The 20625-nt window shown below is 46.6% G+C and overlaps 1 protein-coding gene across 1 annotated transcript in view; it reads right to left on the bottom strand.

Annotated features, from left to right (window-relative positions):
• rab4b (RAB4B, member RAS oncogene family) overlaps positions 1–20308 on the bottom strand; it is a 43764-nt gene extending 23456 nt beyond the window's left edge. The window contains exons 1-4 of the mRNA XM_067974830.1: positions 19982–20308; positions 3060–3140; positions 1490–1604; positions 53–115 (exon numbers count right to left, since the gene is read on the bottom strand). Of these exons, the coding sequence (XP_067830931.1) occupies positions 53–115; positions 1490–1604; positions 3060–3140; positions 19982–19997 (275 nt within the window). The 5' untranslated portion in view covers positions 19998–20308. The remainder of the gene's footprint in view (positions 1–52; positions 116–1489; positions 1605–3059; positions 3141–19981) is intronic.
• Between the last annotated feature and the right edge of the window lie 317 nt (positions 20309–20625).

Genomic DNA, 20625 nt, shown 5'->3' with positions numbered 1-20625 from the left:
GATGTAATACATGAATATGCAACTTACATCAGAACATACCAAGTGAGCATACCTTGTGATGTCGTATACCAAAAGTGCACCAGCTGCTCCCCTGTAGTAACTCCTCGTCACCGATCTGAAAGAGACGAGACAAAAGTTAGGCAATGTAATCCCAATGCTCAGTCAGTAAATGCACTACACTGAGTATGGAGGCATACAGAGAAGATCCCAGATTCGATCCCAGGTCTGGGCTGAGGTAGCTAATTTCAGCTGGAGCAGCAATAAGGGCACCATAATTGACCTGGGTATAGAGGTGACCAATTCCACCAAGTGTCTGGGCTGAATACCTCAATGACCTTCAGCTAAGGAAATTAGGAATTGAGGTAACTGACATTTGGGAGGGGGGTGCATGGAAAATTGTGAGGCAGACTGCAAAAGCGCAGAGATAGGCTGCAGGATGAGCAGATGCAGGTCAATGTAGAAAAATGTAAAGTGAGGTCACAAGAGGGATTTTATTGTATTATAATTGTCTTAAATTGTATTATAAACGGAGTAGGGAAACCATTGGGTGCACAGATACGTTGTCATCTTTAATGATTTGTGTAAGTGGATGAGGTCATAAAAAAGGCAAATGGAATAATTAGGTTTGTATCTAGAGGCAGAGAATACAAAAGCAAGGAGGGAATGCTGAATGTGTTCAAGACCCTTAGTTAGGCCTCAGATGGAGTAATGTGCAGAGTTTTGGTCACTCCATTATAGTAAGAACATTAAAGCAATGGAAAAAGGTGCAGTACAGGTTCATTGGGAAGTTACCAGGGATGAGGAGTTACAGTTATGAAGACAAACTCAAGAAGTTAGGGCTTTTTCAACCAGTGAGAAAGGTTAAAGGGTGACCCAATAAAGGTCTTCAAATGACGAAGGGTCGCGATGAGCCAAATGGTGATAGAGAATTTCCACTGATCAGAGGAAGAGGAGCAATTTAAGAAAAACCCAAAAAGAATTAAACGGGAGGTTAGAAAAAAAAACTTGTGTGCGGTTATAATGTGGAATTCTCGATCACAAACTGTTGAAGTACAGTGCATTTTTTTTTTAAAAGCTGCTTTAAAAAGAATATGAATGGGTATAGAGAGTGAGCAAGAGTGGGATTAGACTAGGTAACTCGTGTAGAAAGGCATCTGCTCAGAATTGATCGGCAAATAGCTGGTTTCTGAGCTGGAACATTCTAGGATTTTACACGTTCGAGGGAGTTACTGAGCCTCGCAGGGTGAGGGAGTTGAATCATTGTTGGGAGACAGCGATGAACCTGGGATGATTCAGCTCCCATATCCTGTTGTGGACAGCACTTCTCAACGGGATCAGCAGTTAAACAAAAACATTAGAAACAGGCAGAACAAAAGGCATTAAGCTGGATTTTTGTGTTGAGATGCCCTCTTTGATTTACAAGTGATACCATCCTTTACCACGATAATTACATACAAATAGAGAGAGAGAGAACCTGGGCCTGGCTCACCTGAACCGCTCCTGTCCCGCTGTGTCCCAGATCTGTAGTTTAACAGTCTTGCCGCCTACGTTAACTACCTTCGATCCAAACTCAACACCGATCGTATGGTTAGAATCCTGTTTGACTGGGGTCAACGTATTGAGATGGTAAACCAAAACAGCTAAGAGTTCATAGAACAACCACCTGCATTTATATAGCACCTTTAACGTAGTAAAATGTTCCATGGTGCTTCACAGCAGCATTAACAAAAAAAAAAGAAAAATGGCATAAACTACAAAGTGCCCACCAGCAACCATTTACAGTCAACTCATTAACCTGGATTACAGCGTGAGCTCAGTTAGCAGATCTCAGTTAGGTGGCAAGACTGCTACAATTTGCTCAGTGCACCAGGCTTGGGTTTGGGGGAGTGCGACACACACAATCAGCCAAGGTTTCTGCTCCTGCTCACTAACCAGTGAAGTCATGCTGGAAAGTGCACTTTTGGACTTTGCACAATCGGGCTCAGTTGCGATGCCTTCCAATAGCCTGCCCACACAGATAGACATGAATAATGGCTACTTGAATGAGCTACTGAAGAGTTGGGGAGCATTTGCAGAACTGTACTCCATCCAGCAAGAAGTCAGCGGCTTCTGAATTTGGTGGTGGGGAGGGGGGGGGGGGGGGGGGAAAAGAGAGAATTTGCTGAACGAGAAGACTGGATTTCTCTCCAATAGGTATGCCCGTGCGTGAATGACATTCCATGCAGGAACTGAGAAATGATTAAATGCACGAGGTGATGACCCTGGGATTGGAGTCCGACTTGCACTGTCCTTCAGTCAGGAAAGAATAGGTTACACTGCTCAAGCACCAGATCACCTGGTCATGGGTAGTCTTACGATGCAAGGTTGTACCTTAAGGAAACCATGAACTGCACCGTGCTCAAATGTATTGTGTCACAGGGTGGTAGGTGCAGGTTCACACCTAGAATTTACCGACATTGTGAGCTTCTTTCAAACATAGAGCCTTACAAGAACCTTAAGTTTACAGCACAGGAAGAGGCCATTCGGCCCATCGTATCTGTGCCTGTTCTTAAATTGGACCATACTAAATTAGTGTATCTCAGGCTGCTAGATCTAGCCTCAGGGAAAATAGTTTTGGGGTTGGTTATGATACTCCTACAGTCGAATAGCTCGTGGATTCTCGGTGCCTAGGTTCGAAGAATAATCCTTTGGGTGATGTACCAGATGGTGACCAGCGCACATGGAGCTGTACCCCAGCAAGAGGCAACACCATCAAGAAAGGAGAACAAGGGAGAAAACGGATTGGGAGGCCAAGGGGTGTGCAGATAAATTGGATATATGCGTTTGTGAGGTAGGAATCTCACAAAATTGCTGCATATGGTCACATTGCACAGTATGAGGATAGTGGGGCACATTCCCTCTCCCCAAAATACATCCCAATCACCCACCACTGCAACCTAACTTAGCAGAAACATCCCAGAGAAAGCGCTGCAGTGGATCCAACATGGTGATACACAAAACAGTATCTACAGTTCTCTGGTTTGTGACAAAAGAATATCCCCTTTAAATCACAGACTTACATTTGTTTTCAATAAACTGGTGAAGAAGACATGATTTCCCTGTTCCCGCACTGCCAATTACCAGGAACTTAAACAGGAAATCTGAGAGGGGAATACAAACAGAACAAATTCAGTATCAGTACATTAAAACGGAAGGTAGCTCACTAGTGCCAGTTGAAATGTTGAACCCATCAAATGGTACTGCACCTGGAGGTGGGGTAACCTCTGAGGGATATGCTGGCGAACCTGACAAGAAGCTATGTTCAAAGAAAATGTAGAAGCAAATTCAGCCTGAGCTGAGCACAGAGGCAGAGTATGTTGCCACAAGTAGAGGTGTAGAATCCAGGTGAAAGGAATGGTGCAGATGGGCAGCACTGGATTAAATAACTTATCACTATAATGATAATGAAACATCACGACCAAAAGAAACATCAAGCTGATGGAGATAAACAGGAACCGTGACACAAGGGGCATCGTGCCTCTCCCGGGAGATCACATGGTTTTGAGTGGGGTGGGGAGTGAATATATTGTGACACACAAGGTATCACAACTGTGGGGGACAGGCTGTGTGATGGACCAGAGGGTCTTTTCCTGTCCGTCATTGTTCAAATGTTCATAAGACACAGAAATCACAACCACAGAATGAGAAGTGGACAAAAATTACAAGACAACTTTCTATGCACAACACTACAGGAGATCAATTAGTTGCTGATAGATAATGGTTTATGACAGCAATAAGTGCAATACTTTAGAATAAATTTAAAATGCATTTATGTAGTGTCTTATAAGTGAAATGTCTCAAAGCGCTTCACACAATGAATTACACTTGAAATGCAGTGACCGCTGTTATGTAGTCAGGCTGCACACAGCAACTTCCCACAAACTAAGAATAAATTTAATTTTTTTTTGGTGGTTTTGACTGAGGGAGGAACATCAGCCATAGGAACAGGTAGGATTTCCCTGTTTCAAACTGTGCCAGGAGATCTTTTACATGCAATTGAACAGAGAGGCGAGGCCTCAGGCCAGCAGTTACACCTCCAGTGATACAGCACTTCCTCAGTACTGCACTGGAACACCAGCTTAGATCACATGCTCAAGTCTTGTTGTGGAACTCAAACTCAACAGCTTTCTGACCCAGGGGTGAGAGCACTGCCAACCAAGCCAAAAAAACTCATACATTTCTTATGTTAATTACTTCATATCTTTTTTCATAAAATAGAACGAGGTCCTCAATGGCTCAACTGGTTAATGGTGTGGAGATGCCGGTGATGGACTGGGGTTGACAATTGTAAACAATTTTACAACACCAAGTTATAGTCCAACAAATTTATTTTAAATTCCACAAGCTTTCGGAGGCTTCCTCCTTCCTCAGGTGAATGGTGTGGAAAACCACACCATTCACCTGAGGAAGGAGGAAGCCTCCGAAAGCTTGTGGAATTTAAAATAAATTTGTTGGACTATAACTTGGTGTTGTAAAATTGTTTACAATTGTCAACTGGTTAAGGCAGTGAGTGGTTGAGCCAGAGAGACCTGGGAGGACAAAAAGTCTCCCAGGAGGTAGCGGGACAGGAGGAAAGGGGAGAAAATTAGCAAAATAGAAGTAGAATTGGGTAGTTAAGGCTGTAAATTTGACACTAGTGCTGTGTATATCCTGTTCAAAAGTATATATTATTTAATCTATATTATATTAAAAATGGTGAGTAATCTCAACACTAATAATATCACTCCTGTAGGTGGCAGTGTGAGCATAAAGTTATAACCCATAATGTCGTGACCAATCAAATGAACTCAAGCCCTTTATGTCAATTCTAACATATGCCACAGGTTAACACTGTGCATTGCTGGCTATCGGCAGGTATCCTGCTAATGGTAAGTGTGGGCAATTCTATGTACTCAACAATATCATGTTTTCATGTTCCCTACACCTATTTTGCTGAGTAGCATGGGCACCACTCCTGAGGCCTGCTCTGCTTGCCAGCCCCTCTGTTTGATGGCAGTATTACCCCCCCACTGTTTGTTAAATGGTTGCCCTGGCTGCTGGGCCATTCTGATTTCTGTCGCAGGCTCGATTACTCGATCACCACCTGCCTGGTATTCCAGTCCTGCGGTTCTGTTACCTCGCTCCCAAAAGCCCCGTGGTGGTTGTTTACATATCTTTACGCTCTTCCCTGGAGAGTAGTGTGAAGTAGTGGAAGGATCCGCAGGCTGATTAATAGTCAGACAGGCCGTGATATGAACGCTCCTTCCACGGCCATAACCATCTTTATATCAATCGAAAGGGTAGTTCCTCCTAAACGGCAGGAGTGTTTTATGGGCTCCCACAAGGTCTCCACTCGCCCGGACTGTCTGAAGCGGGGTTCGAACCCTGCACCTTGTGACTCAGAGGCAGGAATGCTACCACTGAGCCAAAGGCTCACTCCCAGCCCTGTGGTAACCAGAGGAAAAAGCTGGTTTGTCGGTTGTACCATCAGATGGCCTGATCTTTAGCCAATTTTTCCAAAAAGATCTTCAGTTTTTACTTAATTAAATTTTCTGAAGTGATGTGCCAATCTTCCAATTCATTTTGTTGAATGAAGGGTATATCTTTATTAAATTCATGCTACTGATGTGCGAGGGCCATTTCAATTTATTAACCCCATATCTTTATTTAGTAAATCCTGGCAACTTTCTCCCCAATTTACTTAATTTACCCTCACCAGTGCTGATTTTCTTTAATTTAGTTTTCTCCCAAAGACTGCTCTATATTCATGAATCATCCACCTTCATTGAATTAATTTCTCAGTTCATTTTTAATTTTGATTACCTTGTCTCGTCCCCCTCACCCCTCTCTGCCTGTACTCTTCCATCCCCCTATTTCTCACTCTACCCTCCTATCTTTTTTATTAGTAATAATACTCTGCAAAAAGAAGTCTGCCCTTAAGCCAATGCATCATGTGCGGTGCTCATAATTCATTACCTCAAATTGTTGCCCATCACTGCCACCACCACCACCACTAATAGACCTGAAACCAGAAATATTTCACCCCAGTGTTACACAGCTCAAAATACTCTCTCCAGACAGAAGTCTGGAATGAGAAAATCTGTAATTGGACTGTTGTGGGTTTCTCATTTCAAGTTGATCAGTCGTAGCACTTTCACCTGAGGTTGTGGGTGCATGCCCCACTCCGGAGACTTGAACACATAATCTAGGCTGACACTGTAGTGCAGTACTGAAGGAGTGTTGCACTGTCGGAGGTGCCGTCTTTTGGATGAGGTGTTAAACCGAGGACCCGTCTGCCCTCTTGGTACATGTAAAAGATCTCAGGGCACTATTCTATTGAGCAGGGAGTTTCCTGGTGTACTGGCCAACATTTGTCCTTCAAACAACACCACCAAAAAAAGCTAATCTTATCACATTGCTGTGGGTGGGACCTTATTATGCATAAATTGGCTGCCGTGTTTCCTACATTACAACAGTGACTACACTTCAAAAGCACTTAGTTGGCTGCAAAGCACTTTGGGACGGCCTGAGGTTGTGAAAGGCGCTATAGAAATGCAAGTTCTTTTTCCTTCTTTCTCCTTACATATAACCGAGTCACATACCAGACATCACGGCTACAAAACAACCTTTTAAAAGCCAGTCATTTAATGCAGGGCGCTCCTGACTAGCATTTTCCAATCTATATAGTTCCCTCAGCAAACAACTGTACTGATTGGCCCGCAGCTACTGCTTACTTAACAATCGGATTTTGTGTACAGGAGAAACCGGTTGCTCAGGGAATGGAGTGTACACAGGAATATAAAAGACTTTCATTTCATCAAGCTGGATGGGAAGAAAAAGAATTGCAGACACTGGGAATCCTAAATAAACACATAGGGTGCTGCAAGTAGATAACACGTCCATCAGCATCCAAGAGACAGATTAGGGCATAGACACTGATCAGAACTGACAAAGAGTCTCCCTCCCCTTCCCTGCTGATGTATCTATTTCCAGAATTTAACATAACGGGATTTAGACACTGCAGAGGATGAGACCAATATTTCACCTGAACCCATTCAAAATATCATGTACGATAATTATCCGAATTAGGTCCACTCATAGACAGACTTCATACAATAATTGGCTTCAAACAGACAGCAGACTTGAGGACTGAGTCACACAATTTGTCACTCGCAATGGTATCTTGGTAAAAGCACCTCCCAGTGTTGAACATAGTCAGAGAGAGCAGCAAGACCCCACGTTCAATTCCAGGTTTGTGTGCTGAGTTGCCCGATCATAGCCAGGGTGATAGCAGCGACATCCTGGGGTAGTACATGGGCAACCAGTCAGAGTACCCGCTCCTGATTGCTCTCCAGTGATCCCCTGCTAGGAAATGTGCATCTGGAAGGCAAACGAGGACAGGATTGGGATCGGCTGTGATCTCTCCAACAGAAGGCAGCTGGAACCAATGGGACCAAACCCCCAGCAAGACCGCGTGCCTTCGGGAGAAGAGGAAAATGTGGGGAGGGGGACTAAATGGAAACATCTTAAAAAAAAACGAAGCAAATTGTCGCTCAATAGCTACACTCAACACAAAGTTAATTGGCAAAAGAACCAGAGGCGACATGAGGAAAAAAGTTTTTACACAGCGAGTTGTTCTGATCTGGAATGCGCTGCCTGAAAGGGCGGTGGAAGCAGATTCAATAATATCTTTCAAAAGGGAATTGGATAAATACACTAATCAGGAACAATGTTTTATAAATAATACTTAATTCTTGCATTTCTGTAACATTGTTGAAATGTCACAAATGCTTCTCATAATTAATTACCCTTGATCATAAAGTATGCAGGCAAAGGTATTTAGGATTACTTGCAATTACCTGCCGACTGAACTACACAAATAAGTCTGTTCCCATACACGGCCAAACACAATATCCAAAATATGATTTTTGAAAACAAAGTATTTGCTTATTCTGTACACTACATACACAAAACACTGGGTTGTGCTTATCCTCCCTCATTCATCTTCTGCTATTACTTCCTCTAATGAAGTTTAATAGATGCTGGTAAGACTCCAGTACCTTACCTAAGTGTCCATTATTGATGTATGAGGCTAGACAGTGAGTGTCAGCAGGCTACTCAGTGTACCCCCTAATTCTAAGTCCCATTCACCAATCACCCCTGTGCTCAATGACCTACAGCTCCATCCAACAATGCCTTGAATGTAAAATTCTTATCCTTATTTTCAAATCCTTCCATGGCCTCGCCCCTCCCTAACTACCTCCAGCCCTACAACCCTCCGAGATCTCTGCACTCCTCCAACTCTGGTCTCTTGTGCATCCCTGACTTCCTTTGCCCTACCATTGGCTGCCATGCCTTCAGCTACCTAGGCCCTAAGCTCTGAATTCCCTCCCTAAACCTCTGTGCCTCTCTCTCCTCCTTTAAGACGTACCTTAAAACCTATCTCTTTGACCAAGCTTTTGGTCACCTGTCCTAATATCTCAGGTAGCTCGGTGTCAAATTTTGTCTGATGACGCTCCTGCGAAGCGCCTTGGGACGTTTTACTATATTAAAGGTGCTATATAAATGCAAGTTGTTGTTATGCCGGAGTCCACACCTGTCAGTGGACAGTGATCAGGAGCCGGAATCCTGGGTGATTTTCCGTCATTAACCCTGGGGTGAGATCAGTTGACGCAGGACAGACTGGGGAGAGTGAACAGAGGACCTGTTGGTCTCAGCTACTCACAGGGTGAGCTTGATTGAGCCATTAGGGAGCTGTGCTGTCAATTTGAAAAGGTTTGTGACTGAAGGAGTGCTCTGAGCACTTAAGCGCACCCTCCACAACTCTACGCTCTGCTCCTCAGGGTGATTAAATTTTGATGCAGAGTTATTATCATGCAGACTCTTCCAGGAAATGAGCAAGAAAGAAGCATATTTAATCTGAGCAGCGATACTAGAACGGAAGTACCGTCATCATTGATCCAAGTTTTTCCTACTTACCTCACGTTCACAAGAAAAGTAATGGAAATTGATTGAAACCTGAGATGACGCTTCGCACTCTGAGGTGGACAATGAATCAAGGCCATCACCAAATTTCTACCACGGTGAAAAAAATATCCAATTGTGCACTCTCTCAGCTTGACGTACCACTAACCACACGGACGGCAGCGGTTCAAGAATGCAGCCCATCATCACCTCCTCCAGGGTAACTAGGGATGGGCGATAAATGCCCGGCCTTGCCAGCGATGCCCACATCCAGAGAACATGCCCAATGAAAAGTACGTGTGGATATCAGACGAGAACTGGAACAGACTTGGCTGTGATGCCTCCCAATAGCACCGTTTAGATGCCCACATGAAGAATAATGAGGTACCACAAGGAGCCTGGTGAGAGCTTATCTAGGGGGTGGTGTGTGTATAAGGGGTATCTCTGAATAAAGGCTTGGAAGCAAATGAAGATCAGGTTCCAGTATTCTATCTTTCACCACTTGGCTATCCAATTTATAACAGTAAAAACAATCCAAGGCGTTTCACAGGAGCGTTATCTCACAAAATTTGACACCGAGCCACATAAAGAGACATTAGGACAAGTGTCCAAAAGCTTGGCCGAAGAGGTAGGTTTTAAGGAGCAACTTAAAAGGAGAGAGAGGGGTGAAGAGGTGTAGGGAGGGAATTCCAGAGCTTAGGGCTGAGGCAGCTGAAGGCACGGATGCCGATGGTAGAGCGAAGGAAATAGAGGATGCACAAGAGGCCAGAATTGGAGGATAAATGCACCAAACCAGCCAGGTAGCATATGCAGGGGAGGGGGGGGGGGGGGGCAATTATTCTTGGCTTAAATGGATGTGGTACAAACACAGCCACCACCACGTTTTACCACAATCCTTGTTATAACGCTCATAAATGAATCCACAACTTCAAAGAAGCAATCTACACACCACCATCAACATGAATTGAACTCTATTACTAAACCTACTCCACATAAGATTCCACTGAGCTCTGATAACAGTGTCAGCATTGCATCCTACAGGAGCTGCAGAGTCAGATACAGCCCAAGTTTGGAAGGACGCAATCTACAGTTGTAATGCTGGATGCTGACATTCTTTTTCTTCACCAATTTTCTCTGCTCCTCTTGTTGGGATACGGTTCGGTGAGTGCCATCTGCCCCCCTCTCTTTCCCCCCCCGCCCCGGGTAGCTTGCTCAAGTGGCATGCATGTATGTTTGAGCCTCGACAGTGAATGGTACAGGAAGGGGAAGCATCATAACTAAAGTCCAATCCCATCTGCGCGTGTGATCAGCAGCGTGAACCCTGGCAAATTTACCCCTCCCTAGCCCTTTGGGGGCGGAGGGGAGGGGGTTGCTGAAGCCAATTTGCAGCTCAGTTTGATGTGTTCAGCACACTCAGAACAGACCATGGATCAGGCCAGAGTCCTTCCTGGTCGGCATGGTGCAACTACTAACAGCCAATGGAGGAGCTGAATGATGGCAGCTCTGTGGGGGCAGGTCTGTAGTGGTTGTGGCACTGGACTAGTGACACAGAAGACACAAGTTTAAATCTCAAGTTATGAAATTGGATTAAATAAATCTGGTAATTTGAGGACTGACACCAGTAAAAATGACCATGAAAAGTTGCTGGATTGTTGTAAAACCCAACGGATTCACTAATGCCAACGCAAGGTGGGAGAAGGCTCTTGTGGAGCATAAACACCAGCATAGACCTGTTGGGCCAAATGACCTGTTTCTACGCTGTAAATTCCAGGTATGTAATTCTATGTATATGACTCCAGTTCACACTATGGTTAATTTTTAAATCATAAATAAATATTTTGTATTTGTCTTCACAGTAGAAGACACAAAAAACATACCGGAAATAGTGGGGAACCAAGGATCTAATGAGAGTGAGGAACTTAAAGTAATTAGGATTAGTAAAGAAAAAGTACTGGAGAAATTAATGGGACTAAAAGCCGACAAATCCCCTGGACCTGATGGCCTACATCCTAGAGTTTTAAAAGAGGCGGCTGCAGATAGTTGATGCATTGGTTTTGATCTTCCAGAATTTCCTAGATTCTAGAACGATCCCCGTGGATTGGAAGGTTGCAAATGTAACCCCGCTATTCAAGAAAGGGAGGGAGAAATCGGGGAACTATGGGCCAGTTAGCCTGACATCAGTCATCGGGAAAATGCTAGAATCTATTAAGGACGTAGTAACAGGGCACTTAGAAAATCATAATATGATTAGGCAGAGTCAACATGGATTTATGAAAGGGAAATCATGTTTGACAAATTTATTGGAGTTTTTTGAGGATGTAACTAGCAGGGTAGATAAGGGGGAACCAGTGGATGTAGTATATTTGGATTTTCAAAAGGTATTCGATAAGGTGCCATACAAGAGGTTGTTATACAAGATTAGGGCTCATAGGGTTGAGGATAATATATTAGCATGGATTGAGGATTGGTTAATGGACAGAAAACAGAGTAGGAATAAACCAGTCATTCTCAGGTTGGCAGGCTGTAACTAGTGGGGTGCTGTAAGGATCAGTGCTTGGGCCTCAGCTGTTTACAATATATATCAATGACTTTGACGAAGGGACCAAGTGTAATGTATCCAAGTTTGCTGACGATACAAAGCTAGGTGGGAAAGTAAGCTGTGAGGAGGACGCAAAGAGGCTGCAAAGGGATATAGACAGATTCATTGAGTGGGCGAGAAGTTGGCAGATGGAGTATAATGTGGGGAAATATGAAGTTGTCCACTTTGGTAAGAACAGTAGAAAAGCAGAATTTTTTTTTAAAAAGGTGAGAGACTAAGAAATGTTAGTAGTCAGAGGGATTTGGGTGTTCTTGCTCACGAATCACAGCAAGCAATTAGGAAGGCAAATGGCATGTTAGTCTTTATTGCAAGGGGAGTCGGAGTATAAGAGTAAGGAGGTCTTGCTGCAATGATATAGGGCTCTGGTGAGACCACACTTGGAATACTGTGTACAGTTTAGGTCTCCTTACCTGAGAAAGGACATATTTACCTTAGATGGGATGCAACAAAGGTTCATCAGATTGATTCCTGGGATGAGAGGGTTGTCCTGTGAGGAGAGATTGAGTAAAATGGGCCTATACTCTCTGGAGTTTAGAAGATGAGAGGTGATCTCATTGAAACATATAAATTCTGAGGGGACTTGACAGGGTAGATGCTGAGAGGCTGTTTCCCCTGGCTGGAGAGTCTAGAACTAGGGGTCATAGGCTCAAGGATAAGGGATCGGCCATTTAGGTCCAAGTTAAGGAAAAATGTCTTCATTTAGGGTTATAAATCTTTGGAATTCTCTACCCAGAGGGCTGTGGATGCTCAGTTGTTGAGTACATTCAAGATCGAGATCGATAGATTTTTGGACACTAAGGGAATCAAGGGGTATGGGGATAGGGCAGGAAAGTGGAGCTGAGGTCCAAGATGAGCCATGATCTTATTGAATGGCCAAGCGGGCTCGAGGGGCCGTGTGGCCTACTCCTACTCCTGCTCCTCTTTCTTATGTTCTTATGTTTCTGAAATGGCCCTAGCAAGCCACTAAGTTGCACAAACCAGAGTAATTGGGAATGAGCAATAAATGCAGCTTTGATAGCATCCTGAATAAAACAGTGGATGCAGCATAGAAATTTCAGACCAGTACAAAGTCCTGAAATCTTACTGACAACCACAATTTCAAACAAGCAACATCTTTACCACTGTTCCACTGCATGCAGTAGGCAGCATCCTTAAACCTGCATTGCACAGATTTTGCTCAATCCAGATCGCAGCGTAAACACAAGGCAGTTACTTTACCGCACCAGTCCTGGGAAAGCGGCACTCTGCTACCACCATCCCTCATCCCAGGAGACTGGGCTCACCCTCCTCCATCAGCCGCCTGGTGGAAGCAGAGATGGTAAATCTGGCGGCAGTTCCCAAAGGCATTGAGAAAAAAAAATCAACCTGCATTGCTACCTCAATTGAGCCGGTCTGCATTCCTACATGTAGCCTAGAGGGAGAACAGGACATTTCCTATCACGTGTGCTTTCACAATATAAAACGGCCACAATCACACACACACACACACACGAAGCTACTTTCACCAAACTCACAAAGTGCTCACCTCACAAAAGGGATAATCACGGCAGCTAACACATAACTGGAGATTAATGATTATATATCGGACCTAAGAGCAAGTAATCTGTAAATGAATTGGTTGAGAGTTATTAGACTGTGTTGATCTCAGCACCCTGGTTCTAGAGAGGGAAAGCAGCTGCTTCTGATCGCTATCAAGTGATTCTGGCTGGAGTGCACAAGTGTGTGAACATCAGCTAAGTACAGACTCGGGCTTGGTTATGATTCTGCCACCCCCCACCACACCGCATAGCTGAATGGCCTGGCAACACTCTGAGAAAGACTAGCTACATGGGTAAGAATGAGACCAGCACCCATGAAATCATTCCTCAGCAAGAATCAGCACCTTTAAGGCAGGAGGGGAGAAAAACTGGGAATGGGGGGGGGGGGGGGGGTGGGTGGATGGAGAAGGTACACCAATGTACGCCGCTGTTATTTAACAACTTGCATTTATAAAGCACTTTCACTATAGTAAAACATCCCAAGGTGCTTCACAGGAGCGATTATCAAACAAGAATTTGACACCGAGTCACATAAGGAGATATTAGGACAGGTGACCAAAAGCTTGGTCAGAGGTAGGTTTCCACCAGCGTCTTAAAGGAGGAGTGAGGGAATTCTAGAGTTTAGGGCCTAGGAAGCTGAAGGCACGACTACCAATGGTAGAGCAATGAAAATCGGGGATGTGCAAGAGGCTAAAATTGGAGGAGAGAAGAGGAAAGTAAAACAAAGGAAATGAAAAAGGGAAAAAAATTAAATAAATGGATGAGGGAAAATAGTACAAAAACATCGTATAAAGTGTACAGTCTTATTTCCGGAGACCAGTTCTGCAAACAAGAACAGCAGGCTGCCGTCAGCCAAACACACAAACAGGTACACAGCATCCCACAGATGGTACATGCACTGCGGTGCAGGTTTATGACGCAAGCCATGGCCTCAAAGCAGAGACTCACCCAGTGCTTCCTGCCCAACCCCCATCAGCTGTCGAATCCAGCAAGTACAGCACTGTACCAGCCTCTGTCTCAACGCCCACTACCAGTACAAAGTACGCAATGTCTGAGGGGACACAAGTACCGGCCAGTTCGTAAAGCAATTGATACTTTGCTGCCAATTTGTTCCATGCTGGTTGTTAGCTGGAATCAAAACGGAAACACTTCAGATGTTCAATCAAGAAGTTCATATTACAAGATGTTTTCTCCTTCACCCCTCGAAGGTGCTGAGTCATAATGGGATACAGTTTCAAATGAACTAGCTGCCCCTGATACCTCACCAAGTGTGAATTTACACAGTGAGTGTTGGCAAAGTATTGAAGGGTGGGAGGGCGAGGGGGTCACAGAAGCCCAACCAGGTCTGCAACACACACACACACACACCCCCGCTGGGATTACTGGATAGAAGAACACTGACTGAATCTTTCCCATCACAGTGTTCCCAACTTCTGCCCAGTAAAGATCAGCTAACTCGGTGCAGACCAGAGTGAACGCAGGACATTCCTGGTCGTCAGTCAATAAAAGGGGAGAGGGTAGGGAAAGTGACAAACTTCACAACCACCAGCCCAAGCATGACTATTCATTATGGAGAGCAAAAAACAGTGGTTATCAGCCGTGATTCAATCAGTAGGGACTCTCGCCCGAGTCAGAAGGTTGAGAGCTCAAATCCCACTTGAGATATGAGCACATAATCCAGGATGACACTCAAGTGCAGTACTGAGGGAGCGCTGCACTGTCGGAGGTGCCATCTTTTGGATAAGACATTAAACCGAGGCCCCGTCTGCCCTCTCAGGTGGAAGACCCCATGGCAGTGGAGAACAGCAGGGGTGTTCTCCCCAGTAGGCCTGGTCAATATTTATCCCTCACCCAACATCACAAACAGATTATCTGGTCATTATTTAATTGCTGTTTGTGGGATCTTGCTGTCTGCAAATTGACTGCCGCGTTTCCTATTTTACTACACTTCAAAAGTACTTAATTGGCTGTAAAGCGCTTTGGGACATCCTGAGGTCGTGAAAGGCGCTATATAAATGCAAGTCTTTCTTTATGAAATACTACAGGTAATTGCAGACACTTATGAAATAAATTCAAAGCTGCAATTTTTAAGATATACAAAGAAACAAAATGGTTGTAATTGAAGGCTGGCAGGACTGATTTTCAGTCTTGCCCTTCAGTCAAGCCGCCAATCTCGATTTGCACCTGACCAAGCACACCAGTATTTACTTCCTTGTGATCAGCAAGGTGAGATATGTTAGCACTGAGGAATGGAACACTTTCCAGTTCAGGCAGCCAGTGTAAGCATCAAAAACTCCCATGTCAAGTACAGCAAGAGGAATGAGAGCAAGAACTTGGATTTATATATATGCCTTTCATGACCACAGGATGTCCTAAAGTGTTTTACAGACAATTAAGTACCATTGAAGTGTATTCACTGTTGTAATGTAGGAAATGCAGCAGCCAAGTTGCGCACAGTAAGGTCCCAAAAACAGCAATGTGATAATGACCAGATAATCTCTTTTTTCTTTTAAAGAGATGTTGGTGAAAATGGACGCTCAAGCTGAGCCAAACAGACCAGGGACTTCCCTGAATCAATCCCTGGTATGTACTGAGCTAGCTGATCTCATGTTAGATACAGAGTAAAACTGCCTCTACTCTGCCCCAATGTGCCTCAGCCCAATCTCTACAGTAAGACTTACATTTTTCCATTTCCAAAACAGGTACCCATGCCTGCTCAGTGAGATGCCAAATAGTGCCAAAACAGAACTAGTTTTATGGCGAGTTGTACAAGGAACTGTGTTAATACTCATTTAACAGAGGACACTGGAATGCACTGCCTGATAGGGTGGAGGAAGCAGATTCAGTAACTTTCAAAAGGGAATTGGATATATACTTGAAGAGGAACAATTTGCAGGGCCATGGGACTAATTGGAAAGATATTTCAAAGAGCCGGCACAGGGACGATGGTCCAAATGGTCTCCTTCCATGATATAAGATTCTATGGTGACTCTAAGACACTTGCAACCAGTCATACCTATTGTACGAGAGGGAGAACCACCATTTTTGAAAAAAAAAAGGGGCGTATTTGAAATAGCTAGATTGTGCTTTTATCCCCCAAATAGTTTTAATTTCAGATATAAAGACAGGTGATGACATTGGAAAAAGGTAGCGACTTGAGACATGAGAACAGTCATGTTACAGGATGGCAGTCGTGATCGAGCGCCTTGAGTTAATCATGATATCACTCAGTTAAATTCAGTAACGCCGTCCAGTAAATTGTCATGACACGTAAATAAATCATGTGGGGAGGGGAAGGATATAGAAGGTAATCAATTTCTTTCTAAAATTTTCCAGGGATCCAGACAGAGTGACTCTTTTTCTTTAAGTGAAACACTGCAGAGAAATTCTTCAGCACTCGTGATCTCTCAATAATATAACGGTTATACTGTGACAGGTGCTTTGTATCCATCATTATAATCGGGAACTGCAATAGCATTAACAACTTGATTAGATCAGAGTGTGTAGCTATCTGACTACTACTGTTTAAGTTAAGGTATACAGAACCTGAATATTTTTCAACTGCCGTACAAATCAGCAAAATAAACAATTTTTAACACTGCAAATATAACAAAGCGATGCAGAGTCCCAGAGCTTTTGAATGCATCCTAAGGTAAACAAAATTGCAGAGTTCCCACTAGAAAGCCTGGTTTCTCAATCTCTTCCGGTGGGAGAGATAGATGGCCGTCTGATTTTTTTTCTCCTCCCTAACGAACCGTTTTTTTTTGTTTGCCCATCACTTTAAAGCAATTTTAGGTGTTTCTTCTCTCTGTCCCTCCTAGTTTGATAAGGTTGTGACATAGGCACCAGCAACTCTCCAGAACCTTGCCCGAGTAGCCTCTCTTCATAGCTCAACTTAGACGGCGAACGTTAGCGGGCTATTCCATATCACAGCTGAGCCCAGTTGTATTCCCATCCTTTGTCTACGCTTCCAGCAGAGACTGTGGATGCAGGTCAAGGGCAGCATCAAGCTAAGGTGTGATGACCTGTATGGTCGAACGGGCTGCCAACATTCGCAGTTCTTTCAGTGTGCGGCTGGTCTCCAAATCCAACCCACAGCACAAATGGGGTGATTGTAGACACATGCAGCAGCATCACAGTTAGGAACTGTTTCAAGCAATATAACTAGAATATGAAGCAGCCTCTAACATTGCTCAGAGATTGGCAAAGCAACGAGCTTGCACTGCTAGAAGTTACTGAACACAGAGGAAATAAAGGCTGGAGTCACAGTCATGATTATTAACTTAGCTATTGTGTCATGAAGTCAAAAACCTGAAAGGACATCGCCCAATCCGTTGTTTTCCTAGAACATGATCTAAGCTTCCCTCAAATCTAGTGGTACTTGGAGGATGCAAATTATTTGAAGGAAGGGGAAGCGAATCATAGAATGATACAGCACAGGAGGCCATTTGACCCATCGTGCCTGTGCCGGCTCTTTGAAAGAGCTATCCAATTAGTAACAGTCCCCTGCTCTTTCCCCATAGCCCTGCAAATTTTTCCCTTCAAGTATTTATCCAATTCCCTTTTGAAAGTTATCACTGAATCTGCTTTCACCGCCCTTTCAGGCAGCGCATTCCAGATCATCACAACTCTCTGCATAAAAAAATTCTCATCTCGCCCCTCTGGTTCTTTTTCAGCTGTAATCTGTCTATATGGCACCAGGAAATCAAGTAACAAAATCAATATGGTCATCAACTTCTGCTCTCAATAAAGCCATGATAAATATCATGTTTTTCTCTTTCATTTTTCTTTTAACTGTTTTTCAAACAAATGTAGACAATCCCATTGAGGAAACTAATTAGAAGGAATTACTGACTGATGGTCTGATGAGCTGAATTATAAGATCCATAAAGAATATGTTTCCATAGTACATCTGAAAGCACTTCATGCCCAGTACATTACTTCTGGAGTGTAGTCCCTTATGTAGGGAAACATAGCAACCAATTCGCTCATAGAAGGTTGCACAAAAAGCAAATGAGATAAATGTCTGGTTCATCTGTTTTGGTGTTGGTTGAGGGGTGAATTGGTGGCCAGGAGCATTCGCCACTCTTCTTTGAGAAGTCCCATGGGATCACACGACCTTACTCCACTGTTCCAACTGTGAGAATAATTTCAGCTGCCTCACCATCAGATTAGGTACTCTGAAGCGGGTGCGAGAGGGGAAAACAGGGAAGAGAAGAGGGGGGGGGGGGGGGGGGGGAAACGGGGAAGAGAAGAGGGGGGGGGGAAACGGGGAAGAGAAGAGGAGGGGGGGGGGGAAACGGGGAAGAGAAGAGGAGGGGGGGGGGAAACGGGGAAGAGAAGAGGAGGGGGGGGGGAAACGGGGAAGAGAAGAGGAGGGGGGGGGGAAACGGGGAAGAGAAGAGGAGGGGGGGGGAAACGGGGAAGAGAAGAGGAGGGGGGGGGGAAACGGGGAAGAGAAGAGGAGGGGGGGGAAACGGGGAAGAGAAGAGGAGGGGGGGGGAAACGGGGAAGAGAAGAGGAGGGGGGGGGAAACGGGGAAGAGAAGAGGAGGGGGGGGGAAACGGGGAAGAGAAGAGGAGGGGGGGGGAAACGGGGAAGAGAAGAGGAGGGGGGGGGAAACGGGGAAGAGAAGAGGAGGGGGGGGGAAACGGGGAAGAGAAGAGGAGGGGGGGGGAAACGGGGAAGAGAAGAGGAGGGGGGGGGAAACGGGGAAGAGAAGAGGAGGGGGGGAAACGGGGAAGAGAAGAGGAGGGGGGGAAACGGGGAAGAGAAGAGGAGGGGGGGAAACGGGGAAGAGAAGAGGAGGGGGGGAAACGGGGAAGAGAAGAGGAGGGGGGGGAAACGGGGAAGAGAAGAGGAGGGGGGGGAAACGGGGAAGAGAAGAGGAGGGGGGGGGAACGGGGAAGAGAAGAGGAGGGGGGGGGAACGGGGAAGAGAAGAGGAGGGGGGGGGAACGGGGAAGAGAAGAGGAGGGGGGGGGAACGGGGAAGAGAAGAGGAGGGGGGGGAAACGGGGAAGAGAAGAGGAGGGGGGGGAAACGGGGAAGAGAAGAGGAGGGGGGGGAAACGGGGAAGAGAAGAGGAGGGGGGGGAAACGGGGAAGAGAAGAGGAGGGGGGGGGAACGGGGAAGAGAAGAGGAGGGGGGGGGAACGGGGAAGAGAAGAGGAGGGGGGGGGAACGGGGAAGAGAAGAGGAGGGGGGGGGAACGGGGAAGAGAAGAGGAGGGGGGGGGGAAACGGGGAAGAGAAGAGGAGGGGGGGAAACGGGGAAGAGAAGAGGGGGGAAACGGGAAATGGGGGGAAACGGGAAATGGGGGGAAACGGGAAATGGGGGGAAACGGGAAATGGGGGGAAACGGGAAATGGGGGGAAACGGGGGAGGGGGGAAGGGGGGAGGGGGGAAGGGGGAAGGGGGGAGGGGGGAAGGGGGGAGGGGGGAAGGGGGGAGGGGGGAAGGGGGGAGGGGGGAAGGGGGGAGGGGGGAAGGGGGGAGGGGGGAAGGGGGGAGGGGGGAAGGGGGGAGGGGGGAAGGGGGGAGGGGGGAAGGGGGGAAGGGGGGGGGAAAGGAACGCTCAAGAGGGCAGGGAATGTGGGGAGAATGACCATTCAGTGACCAGCCCCCCCGCAGTGACAGGCCCTCATCCCCAGCGCTTCTCCGCGGCCCTCAGTCCCGTCACTTCCCCACGGGGACCGCCGCTCTGTGCGTGGGGCGCATTTTGACCCTGACACCGAGGCCCTTAGGCCACAGCCCGGGGAACCTCGCCCTGTAACGTGAGGACGGGCTTCACCTCGACCCCCGCCCGCTGACAGGCCCGTAACCAGCGGCAACCCGGCCCCCGGGTCAGGCGGCCCCTCACTCACCGTAGGTCTCTGACATGTTGCTCGGGTCCGGTGTGTCGGTGCGGCGCTGTCCCGGGCTCGGGGCCGGTGTGTCGGTGCGGCGCTGTCCCGGGCTCGGGGCCGGTGTGTCGGTGCGGCGCTGTCCCGGGCTCGGGGCCGGTGTGTCGGTGCGGCGCTGTCCCGGGCTCGGGGCCGGTGTGTCGGTGCGGCGCTGTCCCGGGCTCGGGGCCGGTGTGTCGGTGCGGCGCTGTCCCGGGCTCGGGGCCGGTGTGTCGGTGCGGCGCTGTCCCGGGCTCGGGGCCGCTCTGCCTCTCGTTCATACAATATGGCGGAAGCCGCGTCCTCCCTCCCTCTGCCAACGCGCTGCGTCATTACGTAATCGGCACGGCATCACCGCCTGACGTAACCGCGCACACACACAGCCCCGCCCTCACGGCCGGGAGTGGGAGCTCTGCCGCGCATGCGCGCCGCCTGCACTCAGGAGGAGGGCTTGGCCCCAGTGTCACTCACAGAACAAAAGCAGCTCAACAACTGCCCCACCGATATAATTGAACATAGAGCAGGTCAGAGGCTGGGTATTCTGCGGCGAGTGACTCACCTCCTGACTCCCCAAAGCCTTTCCACCATCTACAAGGCACAAGTCAGGAGTGTGATGGAATACTCTC

This window comes from Heptranchias perlo, chromosome 41 (assembly GCF_035084215.1).
Source record: "Heptranchias perlo isolate sHepPer1 chromosome 41, sHepPer1.hap1, whole genome shotgun sequence".
NCBI classification, from domain to species: Eukaryota; Metazoa; Chordata; class Chondrichthyes; order Hexanchiformes; family Hexanchidae; genus Heptranchias; species Heptranchias perlo.
This window is presented reverse-complemented; position numbering and strand designations above follow the sequence as displayed.